The sequence below is a fragment of the Pseudonaja textilis genome, chromosome Z (genome assembly GCF_049901715.1).
Source record: "Pseudonaja textilis isolate UNSWEBS1 chromosome Z, rPseTex1.2, whole genome shotgun sequence".
Lineage (NCBI taxonomy): Eukaryota > Metazoa > Chordata > Lepidosauria > Squamata > Elapidae > Pseudonaja > Pseudonaja textilis.
Genome location: NC_142008.1, coordinates 117,830,528 through 117,855,506, shown reverse-complemented (window position 1 = coordinate 117,855,506; position 24,979 = coordinate 117,830,528). Strand labels below are relative to the sequence as shown.

The 24,979-nt window shown below is 38.0% G+C and overlaps 1 protein-coding gene and 1 pseudogene across 1 annotated transcript; both read left to right on the top strand.

Moving 5' to 3' along the window:
- The first annotated feature begins 4,250 nt into the window (after window positions 1-4,250).
- On the top strand, window positions 4,251-18,649 carry LOC148124330 (vomeronasal type-2 receptor 26-like; annotated as a pseudogene).
- Window positions 18,650-18,971: 322 nt separating this feature from the next.
- LOC113452086 (vomeronasal type-2 receptor 26-like) lies at window positions 18,972-24,696 on the top strand. The gene is made up of 5 exons (XM_087916205.1): window positions 18,972-19,256; window positions 19,431-20,291; window positions 20,558-20,785; window positions 22,053-22,179; window positions 23,795-24,696. The coding sequence occupies exons 1-5, from the start codon at window positions 19,095-19,097 to the stop codon at window positions 24,694-24,696; spliced, it is 2,280 nt and encodes a 759-aa protein (XP_087772331.1). The 5' UTR covers window positions 18,972-19,094.
- The last annotated feature ends 283 nt before the right edge of the window (window positions 24,697-24,979 follow it).

The window sequence follows — 24,979 nt, the reverse complement described above, 5'->3', positions numbered from 1 at the left end:
ATTTGATTATGACATCAAACATGTAAACAAGCTAAATACACTACTAACATGGGCAGCATCCTGCCCATACCCTGTTATCTTTCTTGGTGATTTCAATCTACCTCATATTGACTGGACCCTAAATGAATGTACAACTGAAACCATACATGCAACCTTCTACAATGCTGTTACAAATCTGGGACTGGAACAACTAGTAACCAGCAACACTAGACTAAACAACTGCCTCGATCTCATCTTCTGCAATAGTTTGAATTTAATTTATGGAATACAAACTAAAGAATCCTTTTCCAGCAGTGACCACAATATGATTGACTTTTGTCTCAACATACGCCCACACAAAAACCACCACAATGATGTAATCCCCAATTATAACTTCAAAAAAGGCAACTATGATCTTATAGACAACAATCTCTCATCCCTTGATTGGCAATCTCTATTCACTGGATGCAATACTGTTGAAGACCATTACAACATATTTTTACTTGAAGTCAAAAGAGTCATCAAACTATATGTACCAACAACAACTCCCAAAACAAAACAAAAAAACAGATTACCCATAACAATTAGGAAACTTCAATCCAAAAAGAGATCACTCTGGGGGAAAAACAAATCTGGTCACGTTGCCAATTTCAAAAGCCGATACAAAAATTTATGCCACCAGATAAAGACTGAATGCACCAAATATCACATTAAACAAGAGGAAAACCTTCTAAGCACCAATTCCACCCATGCTTTTTTCAATTTTGTAAACAACAAACTAAGACTCAAGGTCCATCCCACCCCTGATAGGACCTAATGGTAAAGACTGCAACGACGACACCATTAAAGCCAACATCTTTAACACGTTCTTTGGTTCATTTGTAAACAGCAATGGATCATGCCCAGTATTTCTTAGCTGAACTACAGATAACTACAATGATCTAATACATATCAATTTACAGAAGACAATTTTGAAAAAGCACTATGCAATCTAAAAGCATCTCTATCTATTGGACCGGATGGAATATGTGCCTACTTCTTAAAAAAGCTACCCACTGCCATAGCCAAACCTCTAAGCATAATCTTTGAAAAATCTTTCAGAACCAGCTCCTTGCCTAACCTATGGTCACAAGCCACAGTCATCCCCATCTTCAAAAAGGGAGACCTCAGCCTAGTTGAAAATTAAAAACCACTCTCCTTATGCTGCATCACCTGTAAAGTCATGGAATCAATTATTAACCAATCCATCATCCTCCACTTAGAGACAAACAACCTACTCTCCAATAAACAATTTGGTTTCAGAAAAAAACTATCCTGTAATCTGCAACTCTTACACTGCAAAAACATATGGACTGCACAACTTGATCAGGGCAAAAGAATAGATGCAATCTACATAGACTTCTGTAAAGCCTTTGATTCAGTGGTACATGACAAACTACTACTAAAAATAAAATCCTATGGTATCTCTGGACAACTGCATAACTGGATAGAAGCATTCCTGTCAAACAGACAACAAATGGTCAAAATTGGGAGCGTCCTATCAAATTCTGTACCTGTCAATAGTGGTGTCCCCCAAGGCAGTGTTCTAGGACCAACTCTCTTCATACTCTACATAAATGACCTCTGTGATCATATTAAGAGCAACTGCGTTCTTTTCGCTGATGATGTAAAGCTGTTCAATACCACAGACAATACTGCTACCCTTCAAAAAGATCTTGACTGTGTATCAGAATGGTCAAACAAATGGCAACTTCAAATCTATACAAATAAAATGGCAAAAAAATAATAACACAAAATAAGATACAAGCTGAATAGTCAAGATCTTGTTGATGATCCAAGCTCTGTCAAGGACCTTGGAATACTCACCTCTAATGATCTAAATGCTAGAGCCCACTGCAACTACATAGCCAAAAAGGCATTAAGAGTTGTTAACCTAATCCTACATAGCTTTTTCTCTGGTAATATCACACTACTAACTAGAGCATAGAAAACATTTGCTAGACCAATACTCGAATACAGCTCATCAGTCTGGAACCCACATTACGTATCTGATATTAGCACAATTGAGAAAGTCCAGAAATATTTCACAAGAAGAGTTCTCCACTCCTCTACTCATTGTAGAATACCTTATGCCACCAGACTTGAAATTCTAGAACTAGAAAACCTTGAATTACGTCGTCTTCAGTCTGATTTAAGTATGGTATATAAAATCATACATTGCAATATCCTACCTGTCAATGAATACTTCAGCTTCAACCATAACAACACAAGAGCACACAATAGATACAAACTCAAGGTTAACCACACCAAACTTCATTGCAAGAAATACGATTTCAGCAACAGAGTGGTCAATGTCTGTAATACTCTACCCAACTCTGTAGTTTCTTCCCCAAACCCCAAAAACTTTAACCTTAGACTGTCTACTATTGACCTCACCCCTTTCCTAAGACGTCTGTAGGGGGCGTGCATAAGCGCACCAACGTGCCTACCATCCCTGTCCTATTGTTTCTTTTATTTTTATTTTATTTTTCTTATATGTACCCATTTCATGTATTCATAACTATGTATACACTTATACTTATTATCTTGTAAACAATTGACAAATCAAATAAATAAATAAAATAAAAAATAAATAAATAAATGGTACAGAGTTTCAAAAAACTGCCAAATGTTGCTGAAATGGTAAAGTAAGTGCTTCTATTCTCTCTTCAAAGAACAATGCAACTTCAGAGAAAGGTAACAGAATGTAGGGAAGTGGTACATTATTCTGGTCTCTTTAATGTTACATTTAGAGATGTTAGGCATCTTAAGTGTTAACATATAATTGAAGTGTGTAGCTGCATGTAAAGTTTAATAGCAGTTCTAGGAAGAACTAGATGGGTGGACACATTTTATGCAATCTTCAATGTACCTTTTCTATGAAAGAAGGAAGCTCCAACATATCAGAAAATTATGAACTAAAATTTGTGGTTTTTTTCTGCTGCCAAAATTAATATGCAGTCTTTCCACTTATTGATGACTGTTGAAGTTGATGTGCTAGTGTTCTTAAACTTTCAAAGACAAATACACTCTCTTTCAGGAGATGACTTTACAAAATTGGTTGAGCATCATTTTATCCATTAGGAAAAGGATGTCCAACCAGTCTCTTCAAAATACTTACTTAGATATATAAGTCCCGCTGAAAGTCTCATCCTCAATGATTTAAATAGTTGCTACATTATTAATAGAATTAATATTAATTAAAGGAGATTTTTATCCCACGGTTGATAGAGAATAAATCTACTATTCATGTCTCAAGAATCCAAGAGGTGGATGTATTACTGGGTAAAGTTCAAATATACTATTATACATATACATATACATACACACACAGGCACACACAGACACACACACACACACACACACACACAAGCTTATTAGCTATATATTAGCTTATCCATACTAGAAAGCTTTCATTATGTAATTAATCATTCTCTTAATATTCTTAATTTCTAATCTCTGTTTCTGTTAGTTAGCCATTGGTAAAACAAGTCCCATGTTAAAAAGTATTCTGTTTCTCCCTTCTCCATTATTTTTAGGGTTAAACTGTCCATCTCTACATGTTCTAATATTTTTTATAACACTTTCGTCTGAAAGGATCTCTTCATTTTTCCACTGTTGTACAAAAAATAATTCTTGCAGCTATTAACACATGTAGTATTAGATACGTGTTCCCTTTATAATACTGTTCTGGTAAAATACCCAACAAAAAAAAATCTGGTTTAAAATCAATATGTTGCTTTATCATTTTTTCTAACCATGTGTGTATTTTAGTCCAATATCTTTTTGTCTTTGGACATGTCCACCACATATGATAATACAAACCCATTATCTGATTTCCAATTGGACATGTTTTCAAACATCTTTGCCAGCCTTGCTGGTGGTAAGTGCTACCTATAAAACATTTTATATAGATTTTCCTTATAGGCAGTTGACATTGTTAATTCATAATTTCTGTCCCATAATTTCTCCCATTTATCTAACTCTATAGTATATCTAAAGGGATGCATTGGCTCAGTGGATAAGATGCTGAGTGTGTCGATCAGAAAAGTTGGAAGTTCAGCAGATTGAATTCCTAGTGCCACATAACAGTGTGAGCTGCTATGACTTGTCCCAGTTTATGCCAACCTAGCAGTTCAAAAGCATGTAAAAATGCAAGTAGAAAAATAGGGACCACAGTAATGAGAAGGTAACAGCGTTCCATGCACCTTAGTCATGCTGGCCACATGACCATGGAGATGTGAGCACCGTCCCCCAGAGTTAGAAATGACTAGGTTGTATGTGCGAGAGGAACCTTTACTATAGTATATCCAAAATTTTAACCTTTACCTTTTATACAGTCTTGAAATGATAATGGCACATGTTTAAATCAGTGCTCATTTGGACAGAAGGATTCTACGTGTAATATTACAAAGGATTCAGATACATGGCTCCTATTCTGTTAGATCTGGGAGGATGGTTCAAGAACGGAGGCAAGACTCAGATAGCAGCAACAGCTCTTTATTAGTGACTTCAGATCGAAGCAACAAATCCCAGCCGCAGCAGCCCCTTATATAGGGCTGGCTGCGGCTAGGCAGCCAATGAAGGCGATTTGAGTTTGCCGCTCTTGGCAGGGCCAATCGCGGCAGCCCGTTTACTGGCCAATCGCATCAGTCTATGGCGACCAATCACAATCGGCTATCAGCGGGCCAATCAGGTTTGCAGGCTTTCGAGCCTGCTAGTCCGGAACATATTCTGTTGAGGTGTCAGAATAATATTGAAAACAAAAAGTATCTTTGATTGAAATCCAAAATTAATCCCACACAAGTCACTGAAATGATCTACATGATTAATGATTTGCATCTAGGTTTAGTTCTTTTTGTGATATAATTTTCTCTACTTCTGCATTTTTATTTCAGCTTGATACCAAAATATGTCCAGCAACCTCTTTCGATGTACTTTGCCCTTGATGAAATCAACAAGAATGTTAAGTTGTTCCCCAACATCACACCAACACTGGAGATTTATGAAACTAGTTTCAAAGCTTGGCAGACAAATAAGAACATTTTAGATTTTCTTTTTCTGAATCGAAGGAGTCCTGTGAACTTCAACTGTGGCAGAAGGAGGGAACTGGATTTCTTGCCTATCATTGGTGACCTCATCTCCCTCAATTCCATTCAGATGGCCCACATTCTGAACATCTAGAAGTTTCCACAGGTATGACCATTTTTCACAGATCTGCCTGTTTGGCAAAAGCAGACCAAGAAAACCTCTGTTGTTATTGTTTTTGTTGCTGTTTTATAAATTCTAGCTTTTATCAGTTTTAGCCAGCTTAACAATTGACAATGAACAATGAAATCTACAGCATTTCTCAATTTTGAGTTCTCAAAGTTTCCTATTTTTAAGTATACAATCTCCTTCTCATAGATTAGTATCCATCCATTGCTTCTTCTGCCTTCTGGTGCTTTGGAGAATAGATTGATCCCCTTTTCTTTGTGGCAACCCCTTAGATACTGGAACACTGCTATCATTTGATGACCACAATTGGATTCTCAATTGAATTTTATGTGCATCTTTATTCCAAATAGATTGATTATGGCTCCTTTGATCCAATCCTGAGTGATAAAAGTCATTTTTCTTCCTTCTTCAACATGGTTCCCAATGAAAATTTGCAATATGAGACAATTGTTCATTTACTAAAATATTTTAGGTGGAACTGGATTGGCCTCTTAGTATCAGCAGATGAAAGTGGAGAAATCTTTCTTCAGAACCTCCAACCAAAGCTTTTTCAGAACAATATTTGCATTGCTTGGATGGGGATGATCCCAGTTTTAATGGATGTAGTCATAAATAAACAATTCCTTTTTTCTCATGTAAACAATGTTATAAACAGTATATTATTGAAGAGTATCAGTGTATTCCTTGCCTATGGGACTGCCCAATCTATGGAAACTTTACAATGGGGGTTGCATGCCTTTGAATTTAATATAAAAAAAACCAATTGGTCACAGAGTGTGGCTCATGACTTACCAATGGGATTTCACCATAATGTTATCAAGAGAAGAAATCCTAGTCCAGACTTTCAATGGTTCCCTCTACTTCTCACTTCACACAAGGATTGTGCCAGGATTTCAGGACTTTCTTGAGAGCATAAAACCTTCTTTAAGTCCCTTTCCTTATATTAATTCATTCTGGGGATCCATATTTCATTGTACACTACCTCCATTTCACTTGAAAGCTGAACACTGCACTATGAAGGAAGAGCTTGGGAAAATCCCAGTCTCTGTATTTGAAATGATCATGTCTGGAGAGAGCTATAATATCTACAATGTGGTTTATCTTGTAGCACATGCAGCACAGACCATAAAATCAAGAAGAGCACATTTATTTCAAAATGCTCAAACAAACTGTCAACTTGTCAGAGGGAGTAAAACCAAAACCCTGTAGTAAGTACTTAAACTGTAATGCCTATAGCCAAGAGAAAAGCAAGGTTATTTCAGCAAACAGACTTAATAGGTTTAAGACCAAAGAACCTTTGGAGGTTGTGTTTGCTGACATAAATGGTCCTAAAAAAACCCAGTTTGGGAGGTGCCTGCTATGTTTTGAGTATAATGGACTCATGGTACAGTTTCTGCTATCTCATGAAAAACAAAACAGAAACATTCCAACATTTCTTTAACTGGCTAAGATTTGCTGAGAGAAAAATGAGGAGTAAAGTAATTACTTTAGTTACTGATAATGGGACTGAGTTTGTTAACAATAGATTCCAAACAATGCTGAAATTGGCTGGTGTCAAGCATAAACATTCTGCACTTTAAAGACCACAACATAACTCGTTTGTAGAACAAAGAGGGCAAACATTACAAGCCATGGCTCGTACTATGTTATCTGATTCAGGTTTGCCTGAGACACTGCATGGTGAGGCCATAATGTGTAGCAATCATGTGTTAAACAATGTAGTTTACACAACAACTGGAGAATTGCCATTCACTTGTTGGCATGGTAGAAAACCAAATTTAAGTTACCTACACACATTTGGAGCTCTAGCATGGGTGCATATTCCCTCACAAGTAAGACTGAAAGGGTAACATAGAGCTAAGAAATTAGTTTTTGTAGGTTACGAGGCCAACCATATATTGTTTAGATTTTAGGATCCAGGCACAGCTAATGTTTATTGTAGTGCTGGTGCAAAATTTCTTGAGCACATTAGGTGGAATAAATTGGAACAGGAATCCAGCAATGATGTTATTATTGACACCAAAGTAGTCCCTAAAGATGAAATAAGTAAACCATGAATAGCCATTAAAGAGGAAGCACAGGAGGAAGTAGGAGAACAGGCACAGGAGGAGGTAGAAGAACAGGAGCAGGTGGCACAGGTGAGTCCACCAGTAAGCCCTGTATTACCAAGACATTCAACCTGAGTAACACAACCACCTGATAGATATCAGGCTAGTGTTGTATGCCAAGTAAATACAATTCCTAGTAATTGTAATGAGCCAAAACTGTATCCTGCTAAGGATCAGGCTGCTTGGCAGGAAGCAATGGATAAGGAACTGAAATCCTTACAAAAACTGGGGGTATATGAAAATGTCAGGTTACCACCAGGTGAACAAGCCATAAGGTGTAAATGGATTTATAAGCTAAAGACAGGTATAGATGGGACTGTTACTCATAAAGCCAGGTTAGTAGCACAAGGGTTCAATCAGACAGCAAATGACTATGATGAGGTGTTTGCACCTAGTCTGAAGGCTACTACATTCCGAGCAGCATTAGTGTGGGCAGCTAAGGAGAAATACATTATAAATCATTTAGTTATAGAGACGGCATATCTGCATGCACCTTTGCAACACACTATATATTTAAAGAAATCTTTAGGTATCAAAAATGATAATACAACTGGTTGCTGGAGGTTGCAAAAGAGTCTTTATGGCTTGAAGCAATCAGGATATGAGTGGAACCAGTGTATAGTTAAGGAATTAACTAAGATAGGTTTTGTAGCTGGCATGGCTGATCCATGTTTGTTTAAAAAAGAAAGTAATTGTATAATTTCATTGTTGCTATTGTTCACTGATGACATAGCATTAATCACCAAAACTGAACAAGAAGCTACTGAAATAATATCACTGTTAGAGAAGAAATTTCAAATAAAACTATTAGGAAAGATTAAACAATATCTTGATTTAAAGATAGATAGAACTAGGGGAGGATACAAAATCTCACAGGCAGATAAAATTAACTAATTACCAAAGAATTTCTAAATGGAGCTTTGTAAGCTGGCTAAAACATCAATGAGCCAGGAGTTTAGCCATAGTGATGTACAAAGTCCTATTTTTGATAAGAACATTTATCAGTCCTTGATTGGTAGTTTATCTTATCTCAGTAATTGGTCAAGGCCAGATATAGCATACAGTGTTAACCAATTAGCCAGATATAGTGCTGAGTTAAATGAAAGACACTGGCAAGCTGCTAAGCGTGTGTTAAGGTACCTGAAACAAACAATGCATTATGCATTGTTTTTGGAGCCTAAAGATGAACTAAGTCTAACTGTATATGCCGATGCAAGTTTTGCTGCAGACATAAATACACATAAATCTACGTCAGGTACTGTAGTATTATTGGGAAAGGTGTTGATTGGATGGAGGTCTATTCAGAAATATTTAAGTTTGTCAACAATGGAGGCTGAATTCTCATGTTTGTCTTTATTATGTACAGATTTAGTTTGTTATAAGCAACTATTAATTGATATGGGAATTGATGTAACAGATTCTATTGTTGTTTATGAAGACTACCAATCAACAATACAGATGGCTTCCAATCTTGCTGTTAAGACAAGAACAAAACACACAGATTTAAGATAATTAAATGTGAGACAATGTGTGCAAAGTAAAATGATTAAACTGGAATACTGTATGTCACCAAATAACATTGCAGATCATTTTACAAAAGCCCAAGGCTCTGTAAAGCATAAGGCTTGCTGTGAGGATTATGGACTTAGAATGTAAGGTTGTATATATTGTCCTACCCAAAGGGGAGCATGTTAGGAATGTAAGTCATCTAACAGTTGGGTTGGAAAATATATAAACCAGGATAGACATTTTAATACTGTCTCTTTAAGGGAATGCTAATATTTTAATTGGGTGTGGTTCCTCAAACGGCCATAAGATGGAGCCAGAAACCTGGGTTGTTTCTGTCCTGTTCTGGAGAGTGTTGCCATTCCTGAATTTTCTTTATTGACTGTTACTGATCATTGTTAGTCTTGGATTTGATGTAAATCTATTTACTGAACTGTTTTTTGATACAGGACTTTGTTATTGGATTATCTCCAGACTGAAAACTGACTTTTTTTGACCGTGAATGACTTGGACTGTTTGTTGAACTTTGCTTAACTGTTTACTGGAAGTAAAAACCTATATTTTACCATGCAGTGTATCTGTGTGCTTGTTGTGTGTTATTCTTCATCACTCTCACTTCATCTCCCTGTGTGCGCTCATTCTCCTAACGGGGAATTACCTCAACAACTGGTAATTAAAAGTGTTGGTCAGAAGACTGTCAACTTTCTAAATGTTATCAATAAATAAATAAACAATGAATCAGTGAATCAATGGATACTATGACTGCATTGGAACTTTTAATAGTTTGGTGAGATAGAGCAGAAGTAGTTTGAGAAACTGATGGTTCTTGTAAATATGTCAGATCTCCTGGAAAATAAGCTTTCCCAAATGTCATATAGCCATGATAGTGAACCTATGGCATGCTTGCCAGAAGTGGCACAAAGAGTCACTTCTGCCAGCACATGAGAGGTCACCCGGAAGAGCTCTACTGTGCATGCACGCATGTTGCCTACCCGACAGCTGATTGTCAGGTATCTGGTGCACTTGCATGGGGGTTTGGGGTTGCTTGGGATATGCACGCACATGCACAGAGATGCATGTGGGGGTCATGCATGCATGTGTAGAGATGCATGGCACCTGGCGTGCATGGGGTGGTTATGCTCACATGCACAGGGAGTGTGGGCAGCCCACACACATTGCCTTCTGGGTTTTGGCACACACATGAACGCACACACAATTTTTTGGCATGGGAGACATAAAAGGTTAGCCACCACTATCATATAGGTTCATTCAAAATTATCATTGGTCGCATATTCTACTTTGTTTTTCATCTATTTGAGAAGCCACACCTTGGGTTTCTACTGTGGAAATTGTATAATTTTAATTCTTCTGGAACATGGCCTCTGCACAGTTCTGCACAGTTCTCCCCAAGTGCTATATCATAGTCTTCCACCCATATCTAAACACAAAACATCTCACCATAGGGATAGTTTAATTGTTAAATCAAACATTCTATTATTTGGAGTAAATCTGGTGACTTAATTATCCACATGGACAGTCTAAATATTCAAGGTGGCAACTGTATCAATACATGTCCTGTCCTGCTCACATTTACACAGACCATGTGGCTTTGAAATCTTTATTGACACTTTGCCAGCCTCGAATAGTATTTCCCTCATACTCGCCCTATGCAGGAACCAGATCCAAACCCAATGAGTTCTATTTAGGAAAACAGTAAGTCTGTTAAGTCATCAACCTGGTTTAAAGTAAAAAACAAACAAACAAAAACAAATCCATGGGCCAACACAAAGCACCAAGACCAAAGATCAAATGTTCAAGATGCAAAGTTCAAAGTCCAGTAGCAGAGTCAAAGGTTCAATCCACAGCAATAATTATATTTGGTCAATAAAGAATATTCTCTTCTCTTCCCTTCCCTTCCCTTCCCTTTCCTTCTCTTCCCTTTCCTTCCCTTCTATTCTTTTCTCTTCTTCTCTACTTTACTCTACTCTACTCTACTCTACTCTACTCTACTCTACTCTACTCTACTCTACTCTATTGAAAATAATTAATTCCAACTCAAATTTGTTTTGTTTTAGTGTTGGATAGACAAGTTGTTTAATAAACATGTTGTATTCAACATAATTCCCAGTTTATTATAATATATTTTCTTGAACATATTGGATGTCACATTTTGATAGGCCTATGTCATTCAGAGTCATGGAGAAGTCTCAAATGAGAATGGAAATCAGGGTAATCTTTAGATTGCTGTCTTGCAAATTGAAGGGCATGCAGCAACTCCCTCATGGACAAACAATGGGATACATGTATTCTGAAAGCAGGCACCAGATGGCAATCCCCTCAAATTAATTGCACTGCATGCACTACAAATTCCTTCTAGATAGATGTGGATCGGATTCTGCAGACTAAACTGATTGATCAGTTGGATTATTCATATGCCAATGTAACAAGGCCAGGAAAGTAATACAAATAACTCTTCCATTTTACTAGTGAAATGCACTTTCTGTATACACTTCCAAATTTGTTACTGTGAATATTGCACTAACAAAAAAAAAGTATTTTGCTTGAAAAATGAAAAGAATTAATTGTTATGTCTCCTCTTGGAAATTCAAACGAACAAACACAAGCAGCCATTTCACAATCAAATCAAACTGTAGGAAATAACAAGATAACGGCTGGCAGAAACTGTTAGGACTCCCCTTCAAAATTCAAACAAACAGAGATCTCTTTGCAGTAACATCCTCATTCAAAATAGACATTTTGTTTCTGGCGAAAGGCACTAGCTCAGCTGTGTCCTTTTATACCCATTAAGGCAACGTGCTAATTAACTGGCTTGCCCTTCAGATTAATGTTTCCTGGTTCTGACATCAATCCACGATCTAACAGTCATCAGATTCAAAACTCCTAACAGGACCGATCCTTCCAATCACAACACTATCCCCCACCGCAGGGCCCTTCCCCCGAGTCTGATGATTAACTTGACGACGTTTCGTTGACAACCCCACTCTGTCTCCCACAGCCAATGGAGGCGTCGCTCGTTCCAATTGTCTCAGGTGGTCTACACATTGGAGACTTGGAAAAGAAATACCGTTCTGCGATCAAGCCACCAACGGATTGTGCAACCGCAACCAGGACATTCCGAGCACCAAAGGGAGATGAAGGTTCAAGGTGATATAAAAACTTATCGCCTCCTCATGATCCCCAATGATCATACGCACTGGCTGGGTGGCGAAACGAATGGGCCCAGACTTGAGCTCATGCCCATCCATGGTTTCCACCTTAATGGGTGGATGTACAGCAACCAATGGGATCCCATAGTGCTTAGCAAAAGCTCAGTGCATAAAGCTGGTTGTAGCCCCTGAGTCCACCAACGCAACAGCGGAATTCCCTCCTTCTGTGACTGTAGAAAATTGAGTGTCCAAAAGTAAATGCCGAGGAGGGCCAGGATTTACTTCAGCAATTTGAGGTGGGGATGTGAAATGTGTCCGACCTAGGGTTTCCTTGAGATCAGGTTCACCCTGTTTTCCTGACGAGACAAGAGTGGTTTCAGGTACGGATCTGCGGGTCCCTCTCCGCTTGCAGGAACTAACAAAATGTCCCAGACCCCGCAATAAAGGCACAAGCCTTCCTGGAACCTTCTCAAACGTTCTCGCACCGTTAAATGAGGGCGGAGTGCGCCTAACTCCATCGGCTCCTCAACATTAACCGTGGGTTGGAAAACTCTCGGTGGCATGGGTTGTGCACGAGAAAACGAAGATGGTTCCATACCGAGCCGCTTATGCGTCCACGTTGCTGTAAACGAGCTTCAATTCGTAAGCACTGAACTATCAATGCATCCAAAGTTAAAGCCCTCTCTGCATGGACCAGCTCATCTTTGATGGCATCAGACAAGCCTTCCTGGAATGCAGCCATATGAGCCGGTTCGTTCCAGTTGGAGTCCAAACACAGCACACTAAATTCTGCAACGTATTCCTGCAGAGAACGTTTCCCCTGATTTATGTCCCATAACATAAATCCTGTCTGTCCACAGTTTGTATCTTAATTGGGTTCTCAAACATCACTCTCATTTGTTGAAGAAAACCCTGGAAATCATTCAACAACGGGCTATCTTGAACTAACAAGGGAGTAGCCCAATTAGCAGCCTGCCCAGATAAAAGACTAAGAATGAATCCTGTCTTGGCCCGATCATTTGGAAAGTTTTCAGGCCTCAAGGACATAAATAATTGACACTGCCCCAGAAATGCCGGAAACATGTCCATTTGTCCTGAAAATTTATCCGGCATGGATACTGGGCTTTTCCTCACAGGAGGAGCAGGGGGAACAGCAGCAGGGCTTGGTAAGCTGGAAACAATTCAGCAATTGTGTTACCTGATTCTGAAGCGTCACATTGCTTTGCAGTAGCTGATTAATTTGTTGTTGCTGCTGCTCTACCAAACGCTGCAGTTGATTTAAATCCATCTTGCTTGAAAGATGGTTTGTTTAGGCCAGAAACAATAATGTTATGTCTCCTCTTGGAAATTCAAACGAACAAACACAAGCAGCCGTTTCACAATCAAATCAAACTGTAGGAAATAACAAGATAACGGCTGGCAGAAACTGTTAGGACTCCCCTTCAAAATTCAAACAAACAGAGATCTCTTTGCAGTAACGTCCTCATTCAAAATAGACATTTTGTTTCTGGCGAAAGGCACCAGCTCAGCTGTGTCCTTTTATACCCATGAAGGCAACGTGCTAATTAACTGGCTTGCCCTTCAGATTAACGTTTCCTGGTTCTGACGTCAATCCACGATCTAACAGTCATCAGATTCAAAACTCCTAACAGGACCGATCCTTCCAATCACAACATTTAATAGTAATGTTTATTAACATTTAATAATAATATTTAATATTCAAGGTGTATTCATTAATATTCATTAAGATAAATTTTTACATCTTAACTTCTCCAATTATTAAGCCACAAATAGAAAAGAAATTTGGACATACTAAATTCAACCATCTTTTTTAAAAAAAGCTAATAATGTTAGATAAATACTGACAGCATAATTAGTTCCCCATTAAAATTATTCCAATGATAATAATTTGTTTCCTTCATCAAAACTGTAAAAACCTGAAGAAGACATCTGAGAAATGAGCAGATATATAAAGAAAGGAATGTCTCATAGAGTCTGGAGAATAAAAGATAGATAGAGATGAAGTTTATCATTTCATTACCCTCAAGAAACTGAAACTTCACATTGTCATTCAGATCTTTTGAATATTAACACTATGCAGTGGTGGGATTAAAAAAAAAATACTACCAGTTCTGTGGGCATGGCTTGGTAGGCACGGTGTGGTGTGGTGTGGCATGGTGTAGCTCAGTGGGTGTGGTTTGGTGGGCATGGCAGGGGAAGGATACTGTAAAATTTCCATTCCCTCTGCACTTCTGGAGGGAGGTTACTGTAAAATCCCATTCTCTCCACACCCTACTAACCTACTTTCCAGCTCTGTTCTCCTGTGCAGGACAACAAAAGAAGACCCAGCCAATCAGCTGGGCCTCAGGAGACAGAGAATAGATGGGGTCGAGGCCAGTCAGAGATGGTATTTGCCGGTTCTCCAAACTACTCAAAATTTCTGCTACCAGTTCTCCAGAACTGGTCAGAACCTGCTGAATACTGACTCTCTGAAGCAGAAACAGAGCTGTAAGTTAGGCTTCAGTCTTATTTTAATAGAAATGTTGAGGCTGGTGAATGCAGACCAACATGGGAAGCTGGTGGTTGTGGAAGATGTATACTTAGAGAACATCTGCTGCCCAAATGTTCTTTCTTCATCTATTTCCACTTTTCAGAGTGAAGTCTGTGCCATATCATCCAGGTGAACCCATACCTGTTCCAAATGAATAGTACCACCAAGGGGACTTTGTGACTGGTCAGATGTTATCTATGGCTAACTACCAATTTAATGATGTTTCATTTCAGCAGCATCCTTCTCAGGACTATTTTGAAAGCCCAGAGTAAGCATTTCTTATATTTCACCTTTGTTCCTTCTTTAGTTGGAGCAGGGGTCCCCAAACTTTTTAAATAGGGGCCAATTATTGGTTCTTCAGACTTCTGGGGGGCAGACTGGCTGGGGTGCATGGCTAGGTGGTCATATGACTGGGTGGGCATGGACAATTTAGCAATCCATTAACCAATATAAACAAATTAAACTTTAGTATGTTTTGCCTGGGATTTTTTAATTTGCTTTTGTTTGCATGTTGCCCTTCAACTTTAGTTGTACTTGAAATCTTAATTTATCCAGAGGGGCTCAAATAGTGGAAAGGAGAGGGGGAGGGGGAAAGGAGGGAAGGAGAGGGGGAGAAAACAAACTTTAATTTGTTTTGCTCCTGGAGTTTTTTTATTTGCTTTTGTTTGCATGTTGCTCTTTTGGTTGACTTCTTTTTACTATATCATTTTTAAGTTGTTTAGGAATCTAGTACTCCACTCCAGTAAACTCTGTTTTGCCGCAATTCTTCTCAGCCCCTAAGAGCTTAAAACCAACAAGTCTCTCTCTCTCCATCCAATGATTGGATTCAAAAATTTTTACTACAAGTTCTGTGGGAGTGGCTTGGTGGGCATGGCAGGGGAAGGCTACTGTAAAATCTCCAATCAGAGGTGGAATTTGCTGGCTCTCTGAACTACTCAAAACCAGTTCTCCAGAACTGGTCAGACCGTGCTGAATGCCACCTCTGTCTCCCCCCATCTCCCTCCCCCACCCCCTCCCTCCCTTTCCACCTCTCCTTTCCATTATTTGAGCCCCTCTGGGTAAATTAAGGTTTCAAGTACAACTAAAGTAGCAGAGCAAATTAGGGTGGGGAAGATAAACCATGACATGGAATGTTTGATGGGTAAAGAGATGAGATTGGCTCCTGGGGCATCTTCCTGGCAATGCCCTGGAATACCTTGTTGAATTCCATTCCATTCTTTTCCATTTCCATTCCATCCTATTCCCACTCCCACTCCATCCTATTGCTATTGCAATTCCATTCCATTCTATTTTATTTTCATCATGTTAGTCTCATTCTACTTTTGGAAATTCACTGGCAGCCACAGAACTTCCTCCCCAAGTGCCAAATGTGTGCAACAGGCTCTGGGAATGGCTCTGTGCATCTGTCAGGAAGAATTTGACCAGGCAGGCATCACTCGGCACAGATCTGGCGAGGAAGCCCCAAAGCAGGGGCTCAGGAGCACTGGTCCGATGGCCACCTGGCCCTTCCTCAGGGATGGGGATGGGTGTTCTCCATTGGGATAAGGCAGCCTTGCTGGCCCAGAACTACAGGAGAAGGACACTTTGCTGGCTAAAAATGGGATGTGTAGAGGTGCCTGAGGCCTGGTCAAAAATTGGGCATGCAAAGACTCCCAGGGCCTCCATGTGTCCCATCTTTGGTCCTCCCAGCCCCCAGAAGCCTTCTGCTGGCCAAAACTGGGCCTTTTTCTGGACTCCCCACCTCCAGTACCTCTCTGCCAGCCAAAAATGGGCCCATTTTGGCCTCCTGGGGCCTCTGCACATCCCATTTTTGTCACTCCAGCCCCCAGAAGCCTTCTCCCAACCAAAAATGGCCCCATTGTTGGCCTCTCCTGCCTCCAGCTGTTCTATGTCTTACCTTCCAGTTCTGATCATGAAGGTAAGTCCTGCACTCTGATGAAGGGTGGAGGCCACCAGGTGGGCAGGGCAATGTGGGTGGAGCAGCCTCATGGTCCCATGAAGTCAGAATTAATGGCTTTGGTGAGCCATATTTGGCCCACAGGCTGTAATTTGAGGACCCCTGTGTTAGAGGAATAGCAAGGAATGAAGAGAAAAGTAGCATATTTTCTGTCATAATGAGAACAGCTTGTTATGTGGGACAAAGTGTTTCAGAGATATTAGCAGCACTTTGATTCAATCTGCAACAATGGAAATCCAAAGAATTAGTTCAGCATAGCAGGGTTGAAAGGACAGTTGGGTTGGTCATTTCCCAATTATGCATCTATGTGGGGTAAAGCACAGTGGTGGGATTCAAATAATTTAACAACCAGTTCACCCAGAGTCAGGCTGGCTCTCATGGAAGATGTAGCACACCCCCATCCTCCAGCTCCACTGCACATGCAGGACAAGCCACCCATGATGTCCAACTCTGGGTACTGCACTGAGCTACAATGGAGAAACAGGCAATGGAGCAGCTGGCATGAGGGACGGAAGAGCAGAGAGAAGAAAGAGGGAAAGCGGCCTTCTCCTTCTATCATAGCGACTGCTCCATTGACTGTTTCTCCATTGCAGCACAGTGCAGTGCCCAGGGTCCACTTTGACAGCAGGAAGGGGGACTAATTTAACAACTGGTTTGAACCAATGTGAACCAGATGAATCCCATTACTGGTAAAGCACCTACCTGCACAACTGGTTCAGAAGGCCTTGAATGAAGAAGATTACACGGGTTCTTTTCAAGGAGGATTCAGGCCAGAATCCTTTCCAGATAGATTAGGATCAGTTTCTGCAGATTAACATGATTGATCTGTTGTGTTATTCATATGAAAACATAACAAGGCCTAAAAATTATAAATGGGACAATGTTCTATTCACAAAATACCCAGGGAAGTGATATTTTTAATAATTCATTTTACCCCAGAAATGTACTTTGCTTAACTCTGTCCAGAGTTTGTTATATTGAATCTTGCATGAACATAAAATATTTTTTAGCTGAAAAGTGGAAAATTACCAAAGTTCTAATACCCAAAGTGCAACTACAAGATGAATTGAAATTTACCTTTGAACTTTTCCAATTATTATGTCTCAAAGAGATATTAAAATAAAATATCTCCCTTTCCTCCAAACCTCTCTTTACACACACACACACATACACAGATGTGTGTGTGTTGTGTGTGTGTGTGTATGAATATATCTGTGTATATATACAAACATACATGCTTGCATTGCTCGCACAAGCACATAGGCGAAAGAACCAGTCTGAAGATGGCAAGTGGGACCTCATTGAAATGTCACCAGGATACTCTCAATCTTACATGGGAAAAGACCCAAACATGCCAAGACCTGCATATATATTTATATTTATATTTATGTGTGTGTGTGTGTGTGTGTGTGTGTGTGTGTGGTATTCAGCTTTGTTCAGGTATTTTCCCATGTCATTATAGTTGTGCTTTCAAAGTTGTAGCAATATTTCTGTATGTAGCAGAATCTCATCTGCCATCATCAGGCTTCTGTATAGTGCTTGTCTGTGTATACACGCACACACACACACACACACACACACACACACACACACGGAGTCAATCATGGGAGAGAAAAAAATGAAGACATAATTATCTCCCTCCTGAAATTATTCCAGTGGTGATAATTTTCTCCCTATATTCACTGGGGAGGAGAAGACAACAACACACAAGCTTTGTGATTTTAATTGCCCCAAATTAAATTGTGTTGCTGGAATCCTACATTGCTAATTCAGACCTTTTTCAGTATTATCATTACATGCAGTAAGAATCAGGCTAAGAGTTAAGGTTCAGCCTTGCTCCTAACAGGAATATTGAGGCTGGTGACTAACATGGGAAGTTGCTGCTTGTGGAAAGTCCGTAGTTAGAGAGCATTTCATGCCCAGAATGTTTATTCTTATCCTATTTCCACTCTTCAGAGTGAAGTCTCTGCCATGTCATTCCAGTGAACCTTTACCTGTTCCAAATGAATGGTACCAGCAAGGGGACTTAATCCTTGGTGGAATGGTATCCATGGCCAACTACCAATTTAATGAAGTTTCATTCAAACACCATCCTTCTCAGGAGTATTTTGAACATCCAGAGTAAGTAATTTTTATCATACAACTTTTGTGTCATCTCTATGTAGTTAGAGGAATTGCAATGAATAAAGTGAAAAGTAGATTTTTTTATTTCATAATGAGACCCCCTCGTTATGTGAGAAAGTGTTTTCAGGGATATTGGGTACATTTTTATTCAATCTGCAATAATGGAAATCACAAGTGCAGTCCAGTAGAATTAAAAATAGAGTGGGATTCGTCATTCTCCAATTGTGCATACATATAGGGTAAAACACCTATCTGAAATTCCAGGAAAATAATCAGGAAATATTTAATGACATACGTAAATTCATCCTGTTTTCAGCGTGCTAACAAAATTCTATCAGCATGTCCTTTCCTTGGTCTTTGCTGTGAAGGAAATAAATGAGAATACAGAAATCTTGTCCAATGTCACTCTTGGCTTCTACATACATGATAGCTACTACAATGCAATAATGACCTATCGAACCACAATGGATCTGCTCTTCAGATCAGTCAGATTTGTTCCCAATTATAAATGTGACACCAGGAGAAATCTCATTTCTATCATAGGAGGGTTCAGCTTTGGAACTTCCTCCTATATCACAGATCTCGTGAAGTTTTACAAGATTCCACAGGTAGGATCTTTGGAAACACAGGCATGAAAATTCCCTTCTCTTTTTCTTTTTCCAATTGGGGCTGTTAAAAAATGGCTATCCTCTGGCCACACACCTCAACAATCTCACCAAATTTGTTGGAAATTATGAAGAAAAAAGATACTGATATATTTTCATAATATGTGTTTCTTTTAGCTCACATATGGATCATTTACCCCACAAGATGTTCATAGCACAGAGATTCCCTACTATTACTCCATGGTCCCAAATGAGTCTTCACAGTACATTGGGATAATCCGAATGCTTCAACATTTTGGGTGGAGGTGGGTTGGGCTCTTTGCTATTGATAACACTGAAGGAGAACATTTTCTGGAGACCATGGAGTCTTTCTTTTCCCAGCATGGAGTCTGCTCTGCTTGTACACAAAGAATTCCATATTTAACCTATTGGGATAAATTGATTGAGATGATTAAGAGATCGGAAAATATTTTTAAACACATAATTGATGAGAAGATCAAGACCTTTATCATCTATGGAGAATCTTTGACAATTGCATGGTTTACTAATATCATTTTTTACCTTGATCCTGGGCAAGAGCAGAGTTCGTTGGGAAAGGTATGGATCATGACTGCCCAGATGGATTATTTATTAACAGGAATGAATAAAAAATGGGACCGGCAGTTCTTTGATGGTTCCATTTGCTTTAGAATTCACTCAAAAGAAATTCCAGGGTTCAAAGAATTCTTGAAGTTCATAAAACCTCCTTGGATTCAAGAAGATAGATTTTTTCCACTTTTCTGGGAACAAGTATTTGATTGTTTGTTGCCAACTCACACCTTGACCCTCCCCAACAATGACACTTGTACTGGAAAGGAGAGGATACAGGATATTCCTGGAGTTCTTTTTGAGATGAAACTGTCTGGGCACAGCTATAGTATCTATAATGCTGTCTATGTATTGGCTCAAGCTTTACAGGCTCTCTTCTTACTTCGATCTAAACACAGGCATTTATTGAGGCATAAATCATCAGATTATGAAGAATCACAACCATGGGAGGTGATTTGTGTGCTACAAGTATTTTGTATTAGACAATAGATATGGAAGGCTAGAATACACATTATATTTCATTTGACTAATGTTCAAATTGAAATATCAGAGCTTGTTCTCCCCATACGCAAAACACAGGAAACAGGTTCTCAGGCTGGAGAAATGAACTTTGCATGTTTGCAGTTTCTCCCTCAAAAGCATAGTACAACTATGATAAAATTGCTCATAAATTTCAATTGTTTTATTTTTCTGTTTTATTATTCCTTATTGTATAGCTCCACCAATTTCTTAAGGGCATGAAGTTCAACAATTCTCTTGGAGAAACTTTGATTTTTTATGATCAAAAGAAGATGGAAGGTGGATTTGATATCATAAACATAGCTATCTTTCCCAATTCCACTTTCCAAAGACGCAGGATTGGAAAAGTAGATCCTGGTGCTGCAAAAGGACAGGAATTAGCCATTAATGAGGATATGATTGTTTGGCATAGATCAATTAACCAGGTACTGTATGATTTCAAGAAGAGTTTTTATGACCATTCTCAAAGGGATTCTTTTGACTTGGAAATTTGCTGTTCTTCTTCCAGGCAAACCATGAGAAAGAGCCAAATTAAAAAATGAAATTTAAATGTGGAAGACTAACATCACCAATATTGGGCACATTATTAGAGTCCCCCCAAATAGCAAAATGAAAATGTGTCAGGGAATAAATGCATTTAAATTACTATATTTTCTTGGTTGGATATAACTTTGATGCAATTTAAAGCAAATTGGTATCAGAGAAAGAGGGAGTCAAGCTATTCTCCAAAGCACCTGGGGGTAGGGCAAGAAGCAATGGGTGGAAACTAATCAAGGAGAGAAGCAACTTAGAACTAAGGAGAAATTTCCTGACAGAACAGTGCATCAGCTTGCCTCCAGAAGTTGTAAATGCTCCAATGCTGGAAGTTTTAGAAAAGAGATTGGATAACCCTTTGTCTGAAGTGGTGTAGGGTTTCCTGCCTAAGCAGGGGGTTGGACGAGAAGACGTCTAAGGTCCCTTCCAACCCTGGTATTCTATTCTATTCTATTCTATTCTATTCTATTCTATTCTATTCTATTCTATTCTATTCTATTTTACTCTACTCTACTCTACTCTACTCTACTCTACTCTATTTCTTTCTATTCTAAATTTGATTGGTTCGATCCATCTGATCAAATTGATAAACTGAATTAATGAAACATCACATATGGATTTATTAGATTGGCATATTTACTTTTATTCTCCTGGACAACCCATGAAGATAACCAGATTATGTTTTTTCTCTCTGTCATTGTTAAAAGCTAACAATATCTGGTATTGTGCACTACATTTATTGGACTTCCCTCATATAGTTTAATGTAAATGAGAAAGAAAAACAATCCTTTGAAGAGACCATGTTTCTCTTGCTGAATGAAGCTTTATCAAATCTCTGCGCAAATCTATGATTGACTGATTCAATGTTTCTGGTGAAATTGATGGTCTGAATTATCTTGAAATTCTCATATGGATTTAATCAAACAAAAACTGGAAATCCTGGTCAATTGTGCTCACAAAATAAAATCAGAGGGCAAATTGAAATATACTTAATTGTTTTTCAAATAAATCATCAAATCCAATCAATTTCTTGTTTTACAATCTTTAGATGGGACTTTTCTTTTTAATGTAACAATGTAATCCATCTTCAGGGTAACAACTGAATTTTCTTGAAAATAATAAATCCTCATCTTCCAACGTTTTAATTTTGATAACTAGGTGCTTCCCATTTCTCTGTGTAATGAACAATGTCACCATGGATATCGGAAAAGAAAAAAGGAAGGAAAAAAATTCTGCTGTTATGATTGCATTCCTTGCCCGGAAGGAGAAATCTCCAAACAGATGGGTAAGTTTACAAATCATCTGATTTTGTTGTTATACTGTCTATTATGTAGAACACTTTCAGCTAATTAAATTGTCTGGTTGTGCATGGATAAGAGTTTTTTTGGAAACTAAACAGGCAGTGAAATCAAATTCATTAATACATGAAAAATTATAGATTCCAACAATGGAATTACAAGTGATGATGATAACACAACAACAAACACAGTGTTTCAATTAATTAATTAAATAAATCTTGGAATGGTTTCAGCTTTATACCCAAACAACCATCATAGTGGAGATTCAGAAATATTTGCGTTATAGGGAATACAGTCTCTCTCACACACAAATAATTATTTCAGACATTTTATTTTTAAATGAAAAAACAAGAAACAACAAGAAAGTGATCATACAACTTAAAAACTATATGTAATACAATGACTGGGAAGGATGGAGAGAAGGAAAGAAGGAAGGAAGGAAAGAAGGAAAGAAGGATTTCAGAAGTGATGTCTTGCTATTTAAATTGAAACATTTGTACTACTATGCAATCCAAACACCTCCACAGTGCACCAACGAAATCAGGAAACTTTTGAAATGCAATAATGAAATCAAGAATTTCTAAAATTGATGAAAATGAACATTTACTTCTTAGGAAGAGTGGACAAATTACAGAAACTAACAATAATTAGGATCCTATAGACATAATGAGGAATATAATTAAATTACTTGCTACTTTAAATCTTTCTTATTTTTCATTTCATCTATCTATCTATCTATCTATCTATCTATCTATCTATCTATCTATCTATCTATCTATCTATCCTTTCTGCACAATTTGGTTAGTTGAAAAATTCTTATTCAGATTTTCCTCATAGTGGATGTGTAATACCTAGGTGTATTTTATATATAATGCTGATTGATTCCAAAATGGTGATAAGAACAAGAAATCAAATGTTAAAAGAAACATAGAAAAAAAGCAAAAATATCAGTATTAAATAAAAAGGGATATATATACTTCTCCTACAGAAACAAATAATCCCATTTTCTTTATAGTTTTCACTAGAAATATGTAATTACTCACTTTTTACAATTTCTTCCTTGATACATTATCTTTCATTTTCACTTTCAATTTGTTGAATATTTATTCAGTTTTATTTATTATATTTTATTGTATTTATTTAGATATATAAATATATTGTATATAATCTCTCTCTGTATGTGTCTCTCTGTATACACATTTATTGTATTCAAATATTATAAGTATTTGCTGAATACTTATGAACCATATTTTGAAATGTGATCAATATGGTCCAATATTCAATAAGTCAATATGGTTTTAAATATGAAAATGATCACTTCAGATATTCATAAATCATCGTTGGAGAGCTCCTTTATCACAAGAAAGCAAATCAAGATAAAATGGATTTTTATGGTGTTTGCTAATTTTCCTTGTGTATAATCCAATTAATATTTGACTTAATACAACAACACACAAAATATACATAAGGAGATATTCAAATGTATTTTCATACTGTAGATCCTATATTTGGTACAAAGGTATAAACATCAGGGTGTGGATAAATATGAAAATTAATAATGATCATTGTTATGAATCTGTGTTGATATTTTTTTCTTTTTAGATACTGTTACTTGCCTTCAATGTCCTGATGACCAATATGCAAACCATAAGAAAGATGGATGCATCATGAAAACTATTAGCTTCTTGTCTTATGAAGAACCTTTAGGACTCATTTTAACCACTGTAGCTACTTTGTTTTTCCTCACTACAACATGGGTGTTGGGAATATTTATTAAGCACAAAGACAGTCCTATTGTGAAAGCTAACAACCGGGATCTCACTTACACTCTCCTCATCTCCCTTCTGCTTTGCTTCTTCTGTTCTTTGCTCTTTATTGGACAACCTGGAAGAGTCACCTGTCTCCTCAGACAGTCTGCATTTGGCCTCACCTTTTCATTGTGCATCTCTTGTGTGTTGGCCAAAACAATCCTTGTTTCTCTTGCCTTCAAGGCCACCAAGCCAGGATCCCGGATGAGGACATGGGTGGGGAAGAGACTGGCTGTTTCTATTGTACTTATTTGCTCTCTATTCCAAGCAAGCATCTGTATTGTTTGGTTATCCACCTCTCCCCCATTCCCAGAATTAGACATGCATTCAGCAATTGAAGAAATGATTCTACAATGCAATGAAGGTTCAGCTGTTATGTTTTATTGCGTCCTGAGTTATATGGCCCTCCTTTCATTTGCCAGCTTCATTGTGGCTTTCCAGGCTCGTAAACTGCCTGACACCTTTAATGAAGCCAAGTTCATCACCTTCAGCATGTTGGCTTTCTGCAGTGTGTGGGTCTCTTTTGTTCCAACCTATCTGAGCACCAGGGGAAAAGCCATGGTGGCTGTGGAGATCTTCTCTATCTTGTGTTCTAGTGCAGTGCTTCTAGGATGTATATTTGTCCCCAAGTGCTATATTATTGTATTTAGGCCTGGTTTAAATAATAGGGAACAATTGATAAGAAGATTTATTTAAATACCTTTTTTCATTTTTATTATTGCATTTCAAAGTTGAGAGGAGAAACATCAAAATTCAAAATTTAAGTTTTAAGTTATTCTTTTTTTTTTTTTTTTTGAAGAGCGAGGTGTTCCATTCTGATTTAGATGTAATTCAGAAATCTTGATGGAATAAGAGGCTCACAGAACTTATTGGGGGAATACTAGTATGTTTTGAGCAAATCCAGAGAGAACCTGTTGTCTAGTCAACGAATTAAAGTTTTCTAAATATCCACCTAAAGAGTCTCAAATTACTCAATTGC